The sequence below is a fragment of the Quercus suber genome, unplaced genomic scaffold (genome assembly GCF_002906115.3).
Source record: "Quercus suber isolate HL8 unplaced genomic scaffold, Cork oak 2.0 scaffold_122, whole genome shotgun sequence".
NCBI lineage: Eukaryota > Viridiplantae > Streptophyta > Magnoliopsida > Fagales > Fagaceae > Quercus > Quercus suber.
The window spans coordinates 1,106,028-1,124,538 of NW_027069587.1; the positions used below are offsets into that span (position 1 = coordinate 1,106,028).

The 18,511-nt window shown below is 34.1% G+C and overlaps 2 protein-coding genes across 2 annotated transcripts; one reads left to right on the plus strand and one right to left on the minus strand.

Annotated features, from left to right (window-relative positions):
* The first annotated feature begins 279 nt into the window (after window positions 1–279).
* LOC112027455 (DNA repair protein recA homolog 1, chloroplastic) lies at window positions 280–12,386 on the plus strand. The gene is made up of 13 exons (XM_024060125.2): window positions 280–601; window positions 4,256–4,347; window positions 4,501–4,576; window positions 5,451–5,513; window positions 5,631–5,760; window positions 5,902–5,987; window positions 6,115–6,240; window positions 7,765–7,869; window positions 7,980–8,036; window positions 8,627–8,689; window positions 8,776–8,852; window positions 10,794–10,866; window positions 11,770–12,386. The coding sequence occupies exons 1-13, from the start codon at window positions 392–394 to the stop codon at window positions 11,872–11,874; spliced, it is 1,263 nt and encodes a 420-aa protein (XP_023915893.1). The 5' UTR covers window positions 280–391; the 3' UTR covers window positions 11,875–12,386.
* A 1,734-nt stretch (window positions 12,387–14,120) lies between these two features.
* Window positions 14,121–16,905, minus strand: LOC112027278 (photosystem II 10 kDa polypeptide, chloroplastic). Its single transcript, XM_024059955.2, has 5 exons — window positions 16,709–16,905; window positions 16,379–16,437; window positions 15,663–15,718; window positions 14,541–14,593; window positions 14,121–14,378 (listed from the first exon to the last, which is right to left on the minus strand). The coding sequence occupies exons 1-5, from the start codon at window positions 16,860–16,862 to the stop codon at window positions 14,284–14,286; spliced, it is 417 nt and encodes a 138-aa protein (XP_023915723.2). The 5' UTR covers window positions 16,863–16,905; the 3' UTR covers window positions 14,121–14,283.
* Between the last annotated feature and the right edge of the window lie 1,606 nt (window positions 16,906–18,511).

Sequence of the window (18,511 nt, forward strand, 5' to 3'; positions counted from 1 at the left end):
AATAAATAAATAAATTTTAAAAGCCAAAAAAATTGGTAGGTTGAGGAGGGGTTGGGTTTAGGAAAAAATGAAAAAACACAAACCCCTCCCTGTCCAAAAAAAGACAAATGTAGAACATTTATAAGTTGAAATCATAGCCAACAATAGACAGGTTTTACATTTTTTAGTTTAGTAAAGATTATGGATTTGGTTTTCCCTCAAAATCTAAAACCCAACACTCTCACTTGGCCATCATCATCAACTATATTCCTTCCTTGGAACTCAAAACCATNAGAAAAATGAAAAAACACAAACCCCTCCCTGTCCAAAAAAAGACAAATGTAGAACATTTATAAGTTGAAATCATAGCCAACAATAGACAGGTTTTACATTTTTTAGTTTAGTAAAGATTATGGATTTGGTTTTCCCTCAAAATCTAAAACCCAACACTCTCACTTGGCCATCATCATCAACTCTATTCCTTCCTTGGAACTCAAAACCATGGCGTCCACGCACCCTCACCCCTGCCTCCAAGCTTAAACATGTCAAAATTCGTAGTGAGTTTGATGGCAAAGTAAATGGGGCTCTCTCTAATGACTTTGACCCCCGCTTTCTCGACAGGGTATACTTCACCCCCTCTTTCCTTTTCTTCTTCTTTAGCTGTTCTTGCATTTGTGTTTCATTCCCTTTATGCAATTCTATGTTTATATTTATCTGGGTTCTCTTATAACTGAAGATGTTGATTTTACACGAACCCATTTCTTGTTTTTGTATTTGGATGAAAACCCATTTGTTGTTTTTGCTAACCTTAGTATTTTAGTAGAAAAGACACTACCTTTAACAATCTTTCTGTGTATTCTCGGTAACTTTTTTGTCTGAATCAATATTTTGCTGAGTTTATTTTAAATTGTGTTATTCCAAATGGCGGTTATATAGTATTGGATAGGAAACTTTTATAGTATTTGTTAGAATTATGGTTAAATTCACTATTTCCTAATAGCTTAACCTTTTGGATAATCGGTCCTTTATCATGGTGTCAGAGTACTAGATGCTGAATTTGATCCCTATCTCCACTCTACCTCCCATTTAAAATGTTAAAAATCCCTTGTGACAGGCCTCACTTATTAAGGCGGAGCTTAGGCCCACATGTGAGAGGGAGTGTTAGAATTGTGGTTAAGTGATTAAATTCACCATTTCTAAATAGCTTAAGCTTTTGGGATAATTGTTATTCATTTTAAGAAGAGGTGTATTCTTGGACTGCATAGTTACAGGCTTACAGCATCCAATTTTTTTGTTATCATGTGCATGCTAAATATATATCGCTTTGTTTTAAACGGTGGAGGGGCATTCGAACTATAGACATCTCCATTGGAAACCCTAGGAAATGTTGTTTGACCTAAAGGTCATTGGCGCTGTTGGCCCCATTCCTCAAAGCTTTATTATAAGTATTAACACAAAAGGCTCGACTCTTCAAAAGACACCAAACCAGCTTATCTTCCCTTCCATGATTTACCTTGGCAGCATACAAATCATCCAAAAATACCCCGAAGGATTCTATCTCCCAATTCTATACCATGCATCGAAATGAAGGGTTCCATTAAATGCTGCCCTCAAACAATCTGTATAATCTACTGCAGTAGTGTCTTTATTCTTGGCTCTTCAAAAAGAAAAAAGCTCCAGGAATCTATTTTTCTAGGTATCATCCCCACACCAAAGATCATGCCATCACCAACCTCAAAATGATATATATCTAGTAAAATTAGTCCAACCATTTCTGATATTCTTCTATAGGCTTACTCCATATGCACTCCTGCCAACATCCAAACACCATCCTCCCCAAGAGCCCATAATTTTTATGCAAACCCCAGTTGGGCTCAATTGATATTTATTAGACATCATTATAATTTCTAAGATTTAATTTTTATTTGCATTATGTAATTGGTTAAGAATTATTTCCTTTTCTATTTGGTTTGGGACTTTATTTATTTTATTTGCTCAGTTAGAAGGTTAGTAATATAGCTTGTGAATCCTATTTAAAACCCCCAAGGTTTAGTATTGTTATGCTTGATTTGATGAATCAAATCTCATTGGAATCTCCAATGGCTTGGTTTTGACTTCAGGCAACACTAGGTGCCGAATCTTAGGTTTTCTATCCCTTTTCCCCTGCTTGATGCTAACTCCTAAGTTTTTGTTCATTTATTTCTTTCCCACAAATTTCTTTCAAGGCTTGTACTGCATCACTTTTGCTCTATTACATCTTTCCAACGGAAATCCCTCTCCACTGCATGCTACCATAACCTTTTACCAAATAAAGCTTGGTTAACAACCAACAACTTCCTAATCCCTAAACCTCCATTTTTGATAGGAGTACAAACAATATTTCAATTAGCTAAATGGCATTTTTATTTGTCCCCTATACCATCTTATAAAAAAATCTCTCTGAATTTTATCCATTTGAGTTGCAATTCCATCTAGTAAAGGGAACAAAAACATAAAATAAGTGGGAGTACTAGAAAGTGTACTCTTAATTAGCATAACCTGCCCTCCTCTTGATAAATAAATCTTCTTACAACTTGGTAAGTTTCTTTTCCATTCTTTCTAAGATGCCATACCAAATGGATCTTGATTTAGATTGAGCAAAACATAAGGGCAACCCCAAATATTTCAGTGGAAGGTGAGATGCCTTATATTCAAGAATGTGCTAGCTCTTCTAGATTCACCACCTCTATCACAAGTGATATCTCTAATTTACCCAAATTAATCTTCAGGTCAGAAACAACGTCAAAGCATAGAAGGATAAATCTTATGTACAGGAGTTGAGTAGAGTCTGCATTTAAAAAAAAAAAATTGTAAATCAGAAATATTCAATGGGTCAATACTCTTCGGGCTTACAGATATAGCTGATAATAAATCCCTTCTATTGCCTTAGCTACGAACCTGGTAAGAGTGTCCATTACAAAAACAAAGAGGAGTTAGGGCAGAGGATCCCCTCTCCTAGTGCTGTTGAAAAACTGCTAGGAATGCATGATTCACCACAATGGAAAATCTTTAGATTAGCAAAGACCAATCTACTTCCTCCATTTCTCCCCAAAACCACATCTCCTCAGCATGTACAATAAGAAATCCTAATTTACATGTTCATAGGATTGTTCTAAATCTAGCTTACATAACATCCCTGGAATCCCTTCAATTCTAACATCTAAGTACTCATCTGCAATGAAGACATAATCTAAAATCTGTATCTGTTGAATGAATGCATTCTAAGTCTTAGACAGCAAGTCCCTCATCACACAAGGCAGTTTTCTATAATGGCGCAGTATTTTCTTGAATTAAAGAGTAAATTGCCTTCGGTTACTGAATTTATGCTATTTCCACATTCATAATTTGCAATATGAATCAATCTGCAACACAAGAAACAAACTGACTTTTGTATATATCATATTGATCTTCTTCATGTCTCATCTTACAATATCACAGAGGCAGTTCTCTATAATGGCATAGTCCTTGCATGATTTACCTTCTTGCTTCTAGTTTTGGACTGTTTGTAAGTGCCTAAATCATGATTCTTCCATCCTTGAAGACATTTATTAGCATTAGTGTAAAACTCTATATAATTAGGTGGATACAATGATTTATTCTTTTATGTTACTGCTTAGGATCTTTAACAAGTTGGATGTATTATATATTTTGGTTTTTACAAAAATTGGTGTTTGTGAACCATTCACACTGATCTGACTGTTGCAGACAATGTGAGGACTGAGTCATGACATAAACTGTATGTTAGATGGGATATTGTCCTTGGTATGATTGTCATGAAGATAGAAGATGGATATGAGGGCACTATCAGGACCCTCTTGCATAATCCTCTAGATAGTTACTCTGTTACCTGGACCCTTAATTTCACATTGCTGTTTCTGTCTTGACATGACATGACATAAAGAGTTTGGCTAGCAGATACTTGAGGACTAATGAATACAACACTTGCACAAGTACATGCATGCAACCTGCATACTCAAGTATGTGTAATATAGTTCCACCAGTATGAAATTATAATTAGTATGGCCTATCTTATGCTCTGATTTTAAGGATTTTGAATCTTTTCATCTATGTACTTATTTCAGTTTATGTTTTATGTTATTTGTTTTTAATACAAATACTTTTAGTTTTAAAGTTTGAACATGAGCCTTGCATTACTTGTAGGATGCTAAATGGCATCATGAATTACTGAGTCACTTAGAGATTAGATCTAATTTTTTTGCTTTTTTTTCTCCTCCAGCAAAAAGCACTGGAAGCAGCAATGAATGATATAAATAGCTCATTTGGAAAAGGAAGTGTTACAAGATTAGGCAGTGCTGGTGGTGCTTTGGTGTATGTATTTTTATCTTTGTAATAAAAAAAATGCACTTTATCGCCCCTATTTAACCCCCCCCCCCCCCTCCAAAAATTTTCTCTTTGAACAATGTTTTAGCTTCTGGAAGCAGCATCATTGAGCATGATTTTGTAACATTTTGTGCATTGCAGTGAAACCTTTCCCAGTGGCTGTTTGACATTAGACTTTGCCTTAGGTGGTGGCCTTCCCAGAGGGAGAATTGTAGAGGTATTAACTCTTTGTAAGTCTTCGCGGGGGGTGTGGGGGTTTCTCTTTGTGTGTCTCCCGGTTTCCCCTTTAATTTTCCTTTTTTTTTTATATATATATTTTTTACATTTTTATTATTTTAAAAAAAAAATGCTTTGGGTTTAGGGTATTTTTCCCCTTTCAAGCTTTGACAAAAACTGCCTTTTCCACCCTGCCTTCTCTGAAACCTCTCAATGTGAAACCCCATACCATTTTTTCCTTATTCATGAGGAATCACAGTGACTGGTACTGGAAATTTAAAACTTGTTAATGCCTACCATTGGCAATGTGTTGGGCAGTTGGAATATTACTGAAAAAATCATAAGTTTGAGAGTGAAGCATGCGGGTGAAAAGGATAAGCACATGTTTATTCAAATTTTGGGCACAAGTATATGGAATACACATCTTAAAACATTGACTTGTGCGCAATAAAGATGAGTGTGCCTTATGGAGTAGATTCATAAAATTAGTTATATATAAATTTTGTCACAATACATAAGACTAGTCAATACATGTTCACTTTCAAAATTCTGTTATATGCCTTTATGTTTAGGACTATGCCTTTATGCCATCGTGCAAATAGACTGCTCAACTTGAATCAATGAAGTCCTGAACAAATTGAGCATCTGCAGAGTATGCGATACTATTAGTATTATATGCACCTAAAATCTGGTCACCATATGCAATAAAAAGAAAATTGAGCATGCTACTTAATTCTGCCGTACTCCTATCATAATTTGTAGTGGGTCTTTGATGTGCTTTCTTGCTCTAAAGAACTGCTCTAGCATTTTGCTGATCAGATAGGATAACTTATGCTCCAGAAAGGTCTGATATAATCTGCCATATTTCTTTCCAGATATTTGGGCCAGAAAGTAGTGGAAAAACCACCTTGGCACTCCATGCAATTGCAGAAGTGCAGGTATTACTTCTTTCTGGACTTCACTTCTTAATCTTTATTTGTGTCAATAACTAGAGCTTCACTTAGAATGTTGTTTGTAATGAGACCAACATGTAGCTTTTCAATGAAAATATGCAGAAGCTGGGAGGGAATGCAATGCTTGTTGATGCAGAGCATGCCTTTGATCCAGCATATTCTAAAGCATTGGGAGTGGATGTAGAAAATTTGATTGTTTGCCAACCTGATCATGGGGAGATGGCACTTGAGAGTAATATATTTTCTCTTGGTCTATGTTGTGTAAGAATTCATGTGATGTGCTGACCATATTCAATATGGACTGGTGCTTATGAAATTCATTATCTTTACGCTTGATATATATTGATTTTTTGAGTTTGTCATGTCATCTCAGTCGCAGATCGTATGTGCAGATCTGGTGCCATAGATCTTATCTGTGTTGATTCTGTCTCAGCTCTCACTCCACGGGCAGAGATTGAAGTAAGTTATCATCTGTCTCTGTCTCTCTCTCTCTCTCATTTATAGCTTAGTCTTGGCCCCAAGCTCTTTTAGATTTTGAATTGACAAGGTTGCCCATGTCTGACTTGTATGCTTCACTGTATCATAGGGTGAGATTGGGATGCAGCAAATGGGTTTGCAAGCACGCCTTATGAGCCAGGCTTTGCGTAAAATGTCAGGAAATGCCTCAAAAGCTGGTTGTACTCTCATTTTTTTGAATCAAATAAGATATAAGGTACTTTTGATTAATTAGGGTCTTTTATTATTATTATTATTATTATTATTATTATTATTATTATATTTCTTATATATAGCTTCTATATTCTAAAATGCATTTGGTTAAATGGGCTACTGTATGCACTCCTATTTCTTCGGGTGGATTAGGGATAAGGAAGATAAAGACTTTTCAATATAGCTCTACTTGGGAAGTGGTTATGGAGATTTGGGATTGAGAAGGATGCCCTTTGGAAACAAGTGATAGAATTGAAATATGGATGTCTATGGGGGGATGGTGTACCAGATCTGTTAAGGGTCCTTACAGTGTTGGTTTGTGGAAGAGTATCAGTCACGGTTGGCCTTCTTTCTCTCGCCATATTCTGTATGATATTGGTGATGGGTCTAGGGTGAAGTTTTGGCAAGACCATTGGTGTGGAGAGACACCTCTTGCAGTTAGCTACCCTGACCTGTTCAGATTTTGCAGGAATAAGGAGGCTAGTGTGGCTAAGCTCATGAAATCCCCCAATGGTGTCCTTTTCTGGGATGTGAGTTTCTTTAGGGGTGTGCATGTTCGAGAATTAGAGGCTTTGTCAAGCTTCATGGAAACCATTTATGGTTCTTCTATAAGGGGGTTTGGTGAGGACAAGATGTGTTGGATTCCTAGCAAAGCTAGGGGGTTCTTGGTGAAAGATTATTATAGAATTTTAGCTGGTCCTACTATCTTCGGTTTCTCTTGGAGAAGTATTTGGAAGCAGAAGATTCCCTTTAGAGTAGCTTTCTTTGTATGGTCTGCTGCCTTAGGGAAATGCTTGACGATTGATAATTTGCGAAAAAGGAAGGTGTGGATTTTGAATTGGTGCTACATGTGCAAGAGTAATGGTGAATCGGTAGACCATCTCTTCCTTCATTGTCCCGTTGCTATGGATCTATGGTCTATGGTTTTGGGTTTATTTGGAGTATCTTGGGTTATGCCTCATACTGTTTTGGGGCTGTTAGGGTGTTGGCAAGGCAGCTTTGGTCGTCAACGAAATGGTTGTATATGGTCCATCGTTCCTCATGGCTTAATGTGGTGTCTTTGGAGGAAGAGAAATAGTCGTTGTTTTGAAGATATTGAGAGATCTATTGTGGACCTCAAGCTTTTCTTTTTTAGAACTTTGTTGGATTGGTTGTTTGCTTTGCAAAACAAATATTTCCCTTCTTTTTTTGTTTTCCTAGATTCTTGCAATTTTTGTTTTTGATTTGTTGTCTCCTTGTTCACTCCCTGTGTACTAGGTGTTTCCTTTTTGATATCAATATATCTTATTACTTATCAAAAATATATATATATATATATATTTTTTAAATTTCTAAAGACTGCACATGAGGGATGATTGTAGTTAATTTCCCTGGTGGAGCCTATCGCCAACAGACAGAATTGAGTCTAGCTCTTGCTTATATATTATTTTTCATTGTACCTTCCATTTCTGTTACAATATTCTTGGATTGAAACTGAAATTCTCTATCTTTCTGTAACTAATGTTTGCATTCTTGTGGGTTTTGTAAGATTGGTGTGTATTATGGAAATCCAGAAGTGACGAGTGGAGGAATTGCATTAAAGTTCTTTGCCTCTGTTCGGCTTGAGATACGATCTACTGGGAAGATAAAATCTGTAAGCACAGCAGCTGCTTGGATGATTACTACGTAGATAGAGATCACTTTGTTAATTTTTGTTTTATCTCTGTGAAAACCTCATCATGCATCTGTCTTTTTCTACTTTAGGTTAAAGGAGATGAAGAAATTGGGCTTCGGGTACGTGTAAGAGTGCAAAAGAGCAAGGTAAATTACATTGGCATCAAGATTGTGCAAGGATTGTTTAATGCACTGAAACGAAGTTTTCATTTTTATTATGCCTAAAAACTTATATAATGTTTCTAAGATGTTCACTTGACATATATGAACGGATTGTTGCTGTTAATGTAAAGAAAATGAATTGTTTTACCACTTTTAATATTGTTCTTTATGTTGACACTTGACACCAGTCTGACTGAAAGGACCTATGAATGGAAGAACTGGATGTGACATTCAATTACAGTATCCCAATATTTATATAATTTTCAATTGATTGCATTAGAATCTCTTGCTGTAGCTAGGGTTTGCCAAGTGAAGCCACTGCTGCCTTGAAGTTGTAAACATCCTTTTAAAGATATTATCTAAACCGCTTTCACTTTTTAATTTGATGAGTAATTTTTGTTATGAGGCTTGACTATGTATTTAAGGTGTATCAACTGTTCTGTTTCAATTGTTACTTCACAATTGTTGCCAAAATTTGTACCTATCATTTGATTATTAGATCTACCACCATTTTGTGCGTTTGATTGATGCTTTCCCATGTGTAGAGAGATCCTCATTTCAACTCATTTTTCTAGGTGTCAAGGCCATACAAGCAGGCTGAGTTTGAAATTATCTTTGGAGAGGGAGTGAGCAATTTGGTTAGTAATGCAACATGAAACATGAAAGCTTTGTTCCCCCCAAATGGTGCAAGTCACACTCCTCTTGACATCCCTTAGTTTTGCAGGGTTGCATTTTGGACTGTGCTGAGATGATGGATGTTGTGGTAAAGAAGGGCTCTTGGTATAGCTATGAGGACCACAGGTTTGTCTTTGGACTTATATTTGCAGTTCCTAGTGTTATTACTTCATACTCCTGCATCTGATTACTTTTTTTTTTTCCTTCCTAAGCAAATAATCTGCGTAATCTTGTTAATATTGAATATCAAGGAGCTTTATGTATGATTAAATAACACAATGATTTGCTTGTCTCTCAAGGCTTTCATATCTCTGTTTCGAAAAGTTTCAAAGGTTTTTTTTTTTTTTTTTTTCTTACAGTCAAAAACTCAAGAATAATAGCAAGATTTTTTCTTTACAAAGTGATGACAGGGCTAGTTTATAACAGGGCAATCATAACCTAAATTTTGCTGAATTAAACCATAGTTCTTTAAATCCATTGTGAATCTGCAAATCATTTTAGCCGTAATCCTTGATTAGGGGTGAAGTACTATTTCAATGAAATTAAAAAAATAAATAAATAAATAAACCCATGAACTTATCCTCCATCCCTTGTGAAAATGAGGGGGCAAGGACACTGTATCTGATATTTTCCCTGTTCATAGACCTCTATATGTTGATTAAACATCTCCTCCTTGTATTGCCATTATTGGTTTCTGTACCCTTCATTTTATTGACCATTGTTATCATTGGTTGCTATAAGATTAGGGAGATTGAAGAGGGTGAATCATAGGATAAGAGCAAGGTGGATAAGTGGAGAAACACATTAGGAGTATTTTGTGATCATACAATACCTATTAAGTTAAATGAAATTTTTTACAAGACTGATATAAGATCAACTATACTCTTTGGTACTTAATACTGGGCCATTAAGAAGCTTTATGTTCATAAAATGAGTTTAGTTGAAATGAGAATGCTAAGATAGATAAATGGAAATATGAGGACAAAAAGGATTCATAATGAGGAAAATCACTTAAAGATAGGGGTGTCTCCTATTGATGATAAGATGAAAGAGAGTCACTTGAGATGGTTTGGACATGTGCAGAGAAAAACGATTGATGGACTAGTGAGGAAAAGTGAATTAATTCAAGTTGAGGGAATGAGAAAAGGTAGAGTATGGCCTACGACAACATTAGTAATAGCAGTAATAAAATACGTGTCAATTAAGGAGATGACAAAGAACATGTCTTTAGATTGTGGCGGAAAATGATATATGTGGCTCACCCTGATTAGTGTATATGTGGCTTATCCTGATTAATTTGTGAGGATCCATAGCCAACCCGAAAGTGTTGGTACTAAGGCTTTTTGTTATACTATTTTTCTTTTGTTAAGTATCATGCATTTCTAATTAAAACATAAAAGCTTATTGGAGGCACAACCCCTCAGCTTATGGGAGGCTATACCAGATTTAATGCTTGTTCTGTGAACAGGAAGACCAACAACTGTTTTATGTTCTTACTTAGGTGTTATGAGTTACAAATGTCTCCAGAATTGCTGGCTGTCTGTTTGTGAAGATTTTGATTTACTAGGCCAAGTGGTTTGTTATCAGCTAAAGAAGTAAGCACCATTTGAGTGGTAATATAAACCAGACTGATGGGTCATTAGATCCATGTTAGTTGTTAGTTTAGTATTAATAAATTACCATTTCAATCATTTACTTGTTAAACATAGTAGGATGTGTTGAAATAACCCTTTTTTATGGCCAAGTATGTACTCTAGCTTTGAGATAGCTCTCTAAGAACTACAATCTCCTATCACCGTTTTTGTGCACCATCCCTTGAGTTCTTAGGGGTAAGAAACAGGAGGACTTTCGCGAATCTGCATGTGATTGGACTTCAACCTTTAATTTTCCCACTATACTTTCCCTCCAGTTCTAGATGAACAATCATAAGTTTATAAGAACTTCTCAAATTCTTTTGATTACGTATAATATTATTTTCCTTTCATACAAGTGAATTTTGTGCTTTGTCTAAGAAAATATAATTAACGTGGTTTATTGTTGTCTTGTGTTGTTTGCGTTTGGAAAAAGGTTGGGGCAGGGAAGAGACCGAGCATTACAGTACTTGAAAGACAACCCCAATCTTCAAGATGAAATAGAAAAGGTTTGGATGCTTATGCCCTTTACACTTGGCTGAATCTTATTAAATCTGCTGCATTATTCTTTCCCTGTACATTAATCAATTTCCGTTTTAATGTCCAGTTGCTTTGGTTATAGACCTGTTTCATTTGTCTGGGGTTTACCATTCTGCCTAAACATGATTTGATTTACCCAATTCACTGAATGAAGCCCCTCTTCCCAACTAATTTACTTTGACAATAGGATTTACTCAATTCTTTCCCTCAAGCATCTGACATTTTCAAATCAATAAACAGCTCTGCAATTCTTGTGATCTTTCATTTTGATGCATAATTATTGCGCATGATGTGAAATCCTTGTTACCACTTAGTTCAATGCATGCAGTGCTGGGAAATAATGATTATTGAAGAAATCGTTCATATTAATTATTACATGACTCTGAAGGCTGATTATGCTTAACTGTATAACAAGTGTCTAGATAATAAAAAAAATGGTCACAGTTCTCTTTTTTGTTTTACTTTAATTGGATATGTATATATACTTTTGCAGTTATAACAAAGTACCCATGTCAAGTTGGATAAATTGAATTAAAAAAATGCAAGAGTAGCAATGTAGCATTCCAAAACTTCAACAAACTAAAATATTTAAACTTGAAATGCGTTTCTCTACTAGTATATTATAATTCTACAATATTAATTGTTATCCACCTATTATCAAATTAATAATTAGAAATAACAATATTAGTAGTAACAATGATGATATTTAGCATCAATTTGTGAGCATGCATCCTTCTCCCTGAGAGGAAAAGATAGATCCCTTTTCTTGAAATTATGACAACTTGCTCTCTCTTCAAATTTCCTATTTATCAAAATTTCATAAGCTGTTACTTGCAAAGTCTATGGGAATGAAATTGAAAATGCATTTGCAGATTGTTCGGTCCAAGATGGCAGATACAGGACAAGTAAGCTCTCCACTTGTGAAGAACTTGCCATTGCCACATCAAGAGGAAGACATTTATGAGGATATACAATGAGAATGGGCAACTACTACTAATGATTGATGCTCTCTATACCGAATGACGGAAGAGGTAGCGATGGAGGTTAAAGGCTGAAACGAATGTCTTTTCCCTATGTGCATCAACTGTAAGCCAGTTAGGTTTGATCAGTGGATATTTTTCCCTATCTATCCACTTCCAAAATGAAAAAGAACACTGATTTTGGAGGAAATTGAAATTGGAATCTCTAATTGTTGTATTATTGACCAAAAAAGAAAAGAAAAAAAGAAAAAAGAAAAGAAGAGGGTCTTTTTTTTGGAGGGGGGGGTGGGGGGTTGTGGTAAGGGGAGGGTTTGTATGCTGAATATTCTAACAGGTAAGAAGCAATTAAATTATTCCATTTTCATTTACTGATGTATTCAAAGTCACTTCAAAAAGTAGGTTCAAACTTTGGTAAGATGCGTGCTCCAGAATTGTGTTCTACATAGAAGTTTCTATCAATGAACTACTACCAGTGATTGAAACAAAAGAGGGGATTTATATGATGGTCACTTTATAGGCTGCTCATTAAAATGAATGTCACCAGTATGTAGATCACTCATAAAAACGAACTTCACCAGATAAGCATAGGCGACCAATTTTACTCAAATTATTGGGTGTTCACTATTAGGGTATTTCTTATAATACACATGCACAGCTCTTTTTAGTCATCTAATCAAGTTGATATAGAAAAAAGAATTGTGATAAATTGAAGCAAATAATAAATTTTCATCAAAATTTATTTTCATCATCTTATTCTCTTTCATGTTCAATAATTATCTCATTATCAATCCTAGCAGTTACATTTCTTTCAAAATTTTGGTTAAATAAAATTTTTCTTGGGCTTTTTCTTTTTGTTTGTAAAAACTTAATATATTGTTAGAGGGACTAAAGTTTAAAGAGAAAGTTTGATTACAAACTTAGTTATAACTTAGGACTACAACTCTAACTAAACAAATTAACATGTATACATATTTTGAAAATCTAACCATTAAATTTCATGATTTTTACGTTCCTAAAACACAAGTCAAATTTCTTGCCAATCAAAAGTTATTTACTATTCATTCTATAAATTTATTTTTTTATGTATAATTTTAGATTACAAAACTTCAAAATTTATACATTTGATTAATGATATAGTTATTGATTTTTGATTTTCTTGAAATTTTACAAGAGGATATAAGAAAAAAAGTGTAATCCAATAGTGGATTTGTCAAAACTCACGTCTAATAAAAATATATTGAGTAAAGTTGTAATCTTAGTCTACAAGACTATAATCAAGTTTACTGTCAAACTATGCCCAAAGTTTATCATGTTGGGCCTAAAAAAATTTAAGGTGGTCACAAATTTTTTTTAAGGATAAAAAAGTTATAAAATTTATATATAATAATTTTTTTTTTCCAAGTCAGGATGGTCCTGTTACCACCTTAGATACAATGTGGAGCCACCCCTGGTTCTTAGTTTAATGGACCATTATATTAATCGCCTTAACATAATCATTAATTATTTTATATATAGGATATGCATCATCTCTCTCATAATATGTAAATTCCACAACTATTAGGACCTACATATTGTGAGAAAAATTATACACATGTTGATGAATAGAATACCTTCTTGTTGGTATATTTTAAATTAAATATGTTGAAATTCAAAATAACTGAAGATGAATAAAGAGATGAGTTATAATTTGTTAAAGAAAGAGTTACTTGTATGTAAGTTAGATTAAATAAATTAAGAGAAGTTTTCTAAATTAATAAATAACATGTAGGTTATGTGAAGCGTTGGAAGACTATATATACGGCTATACTATGGACTAATTTCATATCAAGAGTGAATGAAGAGAAATAGTTAAAAGTAAAGAGTATTGTGTGAGAAAGTAAATTCAATAATATTCCTAAATACTTGAGAGATTTCGGGCCAAAGAAAGGTGTTCTTCTGGTGGAGCTTTGGGCTTGAACACTTTGTGCAGAAGCTGTTCTAGCCATACAACATTTGTTGGGCTGTTGTATCCTGGGGGAGACAAGTTAGAGAAGATCTGCACTGGTTACAAAGATTAGCCAACCAAGGGCTTGAATCTCCTTAAAGAGAGCAAGTGTTGCGCCTCAGTCCAAATAGTGTTGTGTAATTTCTCTCTTTAAATTAATAATATTTGAAAGTATTATTCAGTTTCTTTTTGTGTTATCTCAATTATTATTGTGTTTGCACCAACACTTCTTTAACATGATATCCAAAAAGAAGAGGAATAGTTCAATAATAATTCACATTAAAGTATGCTACAAACATGAATTTTCAAATCCAAGGAAAATATTACACATAAGGTTGAGCTCTTGTATTTCTTTGATGTTCTTGGGGACAATTACTAGGAACAGGCTATATATAGTAGAGCACAGATGATAGTGATGCATTCTACTGAGACAAAGCGCTAGTGCTGTAGACAAGGAGTGCACCCCCAGCAAGAAGGGCAGCGAGGGTAACAGCCCATATGGCCAAGCCGGTAGGACCTGCAATTTCATATTTGTTTCATGCTACTAAGTTTACCCCACTAATAAGTAACAAGAAAACCCTCAAAAGAAATTAAAAGAGAAGAAACAATGTAATACTATTCTTCCAAAGTCTGAATTAAAGCTTCAAAATCAAAATTTAGTAGTACTACATTTTCTTACCTCCCACATAGACATCACCACCTGGGGCCCAATCGTTGGTGTCGTAGATAGGACTGCATATCAATCATAGAATGAAATCAGGAATATAATTGCATTGAGTTAAATATTAGTAGATTTTCATTGTTTAAGAATGTTCAGATTGAAGAATTCTTCTATTCACCCCCCAAAAAAATGTCCTAGAGATAAATTTATCATAATTATCAGCACAAGATGTGAAGTAAACCAACTTTCTTTTCTTGATGGAACCAAACCAACAAAATGCAAAGGAAAACATTTTTCTCATATTGCTGACTCATTGATTCCTTTGCTAAGAATCATTGGGAGAGAATCTAGCAACTCTGCAGAATTTATAGTGAAGTTTGCAGGAGGAGCTCCTAGTTCAATTAGATTAAAACTAACTTGAAAGGGAATAATCAAAGTTTGTTATTTCAATGACAACTTGCTAGCACTTGTTTCTCTTTCTCTATTTTCTTATCAACCAATCAGTAAGATGCTAAACAGTTCTAATCTAGTCAACAGGTTTAATTCATAAGGTGCAGTTTCAATATTCAATATCCCATGTTCTCCTACATCCAGGGCATGTTTTGCAATTAGTTCTTATGGACTAATGGTAAAACCATGACAATTGTGGAGCAGATGAGATGGATTCTTTTTTTTTTTTCTTTTTCTTTTTCTTTTTTGGGTATAAATGAGTGAGAAAATTCTATTGCTCAAAAGCTTGGTAAAAGCCCTACACACAAGACACAACAGCAAATGACAAAGTAGGACTAGCATGAAATGAAAAACTACTCCATTTAAATACAAAAACTTTTCTAAGAAACATTTTACCCAAATGAAGACTAATTTCAACAATCTCACAAACAGACCTTAATACTTAATTGACCAGTTATAAGTATTATATCTCATTCATCTACCTCACCTTTTTCCCTTACATTTTCTTGTTAGAATTCCTTCCCAAAGATGTCTAATTTGTGAGCTATCTATCCAACTTCACTGATTTTCAGTATAATTAACTCTATAAATTCCTCTTTAAGTAAGGTGCAATCACTTTTCTTTTTCAGCCAGAACCATAATTAATAAGAAAAATACATCACAAAAGAATTAAAGAATTTGAAATATTACCTGTACCCATCAACATTAGCGCCATACTTGTCTACAAATTGATATACTCCCTTTCCCTGAATAAAGTTCGAAGGTTAAGACTTAGGACTTAGGAGTATTGTCAAGAAAAGTAAGATAATTAAAGAGGTAGTTAATTAAAGATCAATATGCTCTTCCAAGATAACACGGTTCACAAATTACACACACACTCACACATACAAACCCATGTATAGGTCTGAAATGGTAGTCAATGCAGTTTATATCCATTTGGACGAAAATTATCTTGATTTCTAAATACACTTAGATATAAGGTCAACTGCATAACTTTTATGAGTTTATACAGGTCCAAAAGTTTATATTTAAAATAAAATTAAAAGAATTTTTTTTTTTAAATTGTTGTTAGAATAATACTAAAATGATTAATTTCACAATTTTTTAATAGTTTAAGCTTTTAAGACCATCAGTTATCTAACATAGTACCAAAATAGATTGTCCTGAGTTTGAATTCTATCTAGTTAAGGAGCGTTTAAGTTTTATTAGGATAATCGATAATTTATCAATTTTTGGACTAGTAAGAGATATTTAATTAAATGACAAATTTAAATGGTACATGACTTATTATAGAACCATGTGATCATTTGCGAGAACCCAATAAAACAGAAGCTACTTCATGTGAAAAAGGAAAGAAAATTTTAAACATATGCCAACAAATTAAGCAGTAAAGATTAAATACCAACCTTTGGCTTCCTCCCAGATGCATCAAGGCCATTCCTCAATTTCATGCCACCCCCAGTTCCTATAAACATTATATATTTTTCAGAACAAATCTTCAACTTTCTTACATATTTCATAACCATGCATGTCTATCATTAATTTTTCAGAATTCAATGAAACTAGCAGCTAGAAGAACTAACTAAAATCACATGCTAGCTGGTGAGCCATATATATAGATCACACTTGTGTGTATGCCATGAATGCATGTGTAAATATTTAGTATAATTACGTAATGAAATTGCTACATATTGTTGGAAAGATCGAACTCATCATGCAAATGGTACATATGATACCATAAGGCGTATCAGTCTTGATCTTCTTGCCGCCACTGGCCTGAACTTTGAGTGAAGAAGTCCTAGCAAGAGAGGGAAGCCCTCTCACTGCTGACTTCTCAACAGTGAAAGGAGATGGTTTTAGACTCACTGAAGCCATAACTGATGCTGCCATTTTTACCTTCAACAATTGTGTGGTTTGGTCTTTAGAATAATATTGTATTCCTCTTGATAATAATAGTGCACTAGTGATTGCCAAATATGACACGTGGCAGTGCTTGTGTGGCTGAAATGTGGATATGATATTGCAAAACATTATCATAATCCTTTGCTGTTTTAACCAGTTCTTTGTGAGGCATATAGATCCTCACCCATCTTTTCACATGAGTCGTGCTGACACGTGGAGTGAGCCCATCGGATGGGGATGAATTCTTGAGGGAACAAAATAACCAAGATTCCCATTCACTGTGATAACTATTACTTGTTAATTATTATCAATTTTTTAGACAGGGAAAAAAAATGATTTGTCTCCTCAATGTGTAATCAAATTATCTTTTATTTTGAAGATAAGGATTTGAAACCCAATTTCCTTTATAAAAAGAAAATAAGTAATGGCACTCAACTACAAGATTTTTAATATTTATCCTTATTAAATACTAAAAGAAAGAGCTTGTCACTCAGCATTTTTGACATTCCTTCTCATTAAATACTAAAAATATGTCAAAAGTCTTATAGTTCAAACTATTCAAGTTGTTCAAATAGAATAAAAAGATTTCCTCAAGTGCTCCAGTGCATTGAATGGAATATGAGATTGACATGTAAATATTTTTGAACATGCGTTTTATTCGTGTTACTAGACATTAGACTCAAGCTAAATATATCTTTAAGATAGGTTTAGGACTCACATGCTTATTTACTCCGCTAATAATTATTTTACTTTGCATTTAAAAAAAATAGAAAATTTTGTAAGATTTGATGAAAATATGTCGCATTTAACTTATAAATAACGATAAATTAATCCCAATGGGTTATAACTAAGATTTAATTACGTTTTTTTTTTTCTAGTAAAAAGATTTAATTGAGTTGGTTTATATTACTCAAAAAAAAAGTTGGTTTATATTAGAAGACGCGAACTCGTAAATACCAACATCATTTGGAAAAACATGAGCTATATTCCATCCACCTATTTCATTTCTTCCTTACTTAAACCCAAAAACATTTTTCAAAAATGAAAATTGAGTTATAAATCACTATCATTATTATCGGTACCTATACCATCACCATATATATATATATATATATGTTATTACTTTCATTACTATTATTAAACAACTTGATAGATAACGCATCAAAAGGTGATTGCACTTTCATGAAACTCCCATGCGTAAGTTATATTTGCTATACCCAAAGGAAAAGTAACTTGCATTATCCATGAAAGTGCTGTAAAACAAAGCAAAGTGGCTTGTTGATGGACAATTAATTGCAGTCATGATGAACTTGAGATTAGCCATTGCAACAATTCTGATGCTCCAGCTGATTGCAGAACTACAATCTGGCACAGCCCACAAGCCGGTTATAACAAATTTACTAGACTCTGAAAGGTTTCAGGTTACTTGCCATGATGATGATGATACTAATTCTAACCTTGTCAACAAAACTGTAGCACCACTCCAAAATGCCACAATTGGGATAATACAAAACCCTTCTTGGACCTGCTGGGGGAATACTGATACGATTCACACAAGGCACAAAATATATGATAAGATGATAGTCTACGGGAGATGCAAGGAAAATTGCCAACTGAAAATAAACCCTATGGGCTAT

Bases quoted from the DNA above. Each gene is read 5' to 3' on its own strand.
- LOC112027455 (XM_024060125.2), top strand. From the start codon at position 392: ATGGATTTGGTTTTCCCTCAAAATCTAAAACCCAACACTCTCACTTGG. The intron at 5,761-5,901 runs GTAATATATTTT...ATGTCATCTCAG, and splicing joins TGGGGAGATGGCACTTGAGA to TCGCAGATCGTATGTGCAGA. The intron at 5,988-6,114 runs GTAAGTTATCAT...ACTGTATCATAG, and splicing joins CTCCACGGGCAGAGATTGAA to GGTGAGATTGGGATGCAGCA.
- LOC112027278 (XM_024059955.2), bottom strand. From the start codon at position 16,862: ATGGCAGCATCAGTTATGGCTTCAGTGAGTCTAAAACCATCTCCTTTC. The intron at 16,438-16,708 runs GTATCATATGTA...TAATGTTTATAG, and splicing joins CAAGACTGATACGCCTTATG to GAACTGGGGGTGGCATGAAA. The intron at 15,719-16,378 runs GTTGGTATTTAA...AACTTTATTCAG, and splicing joins CATCTGGGAGGAAGCCAAAG to GGAAAGGGAGTATATCAATT.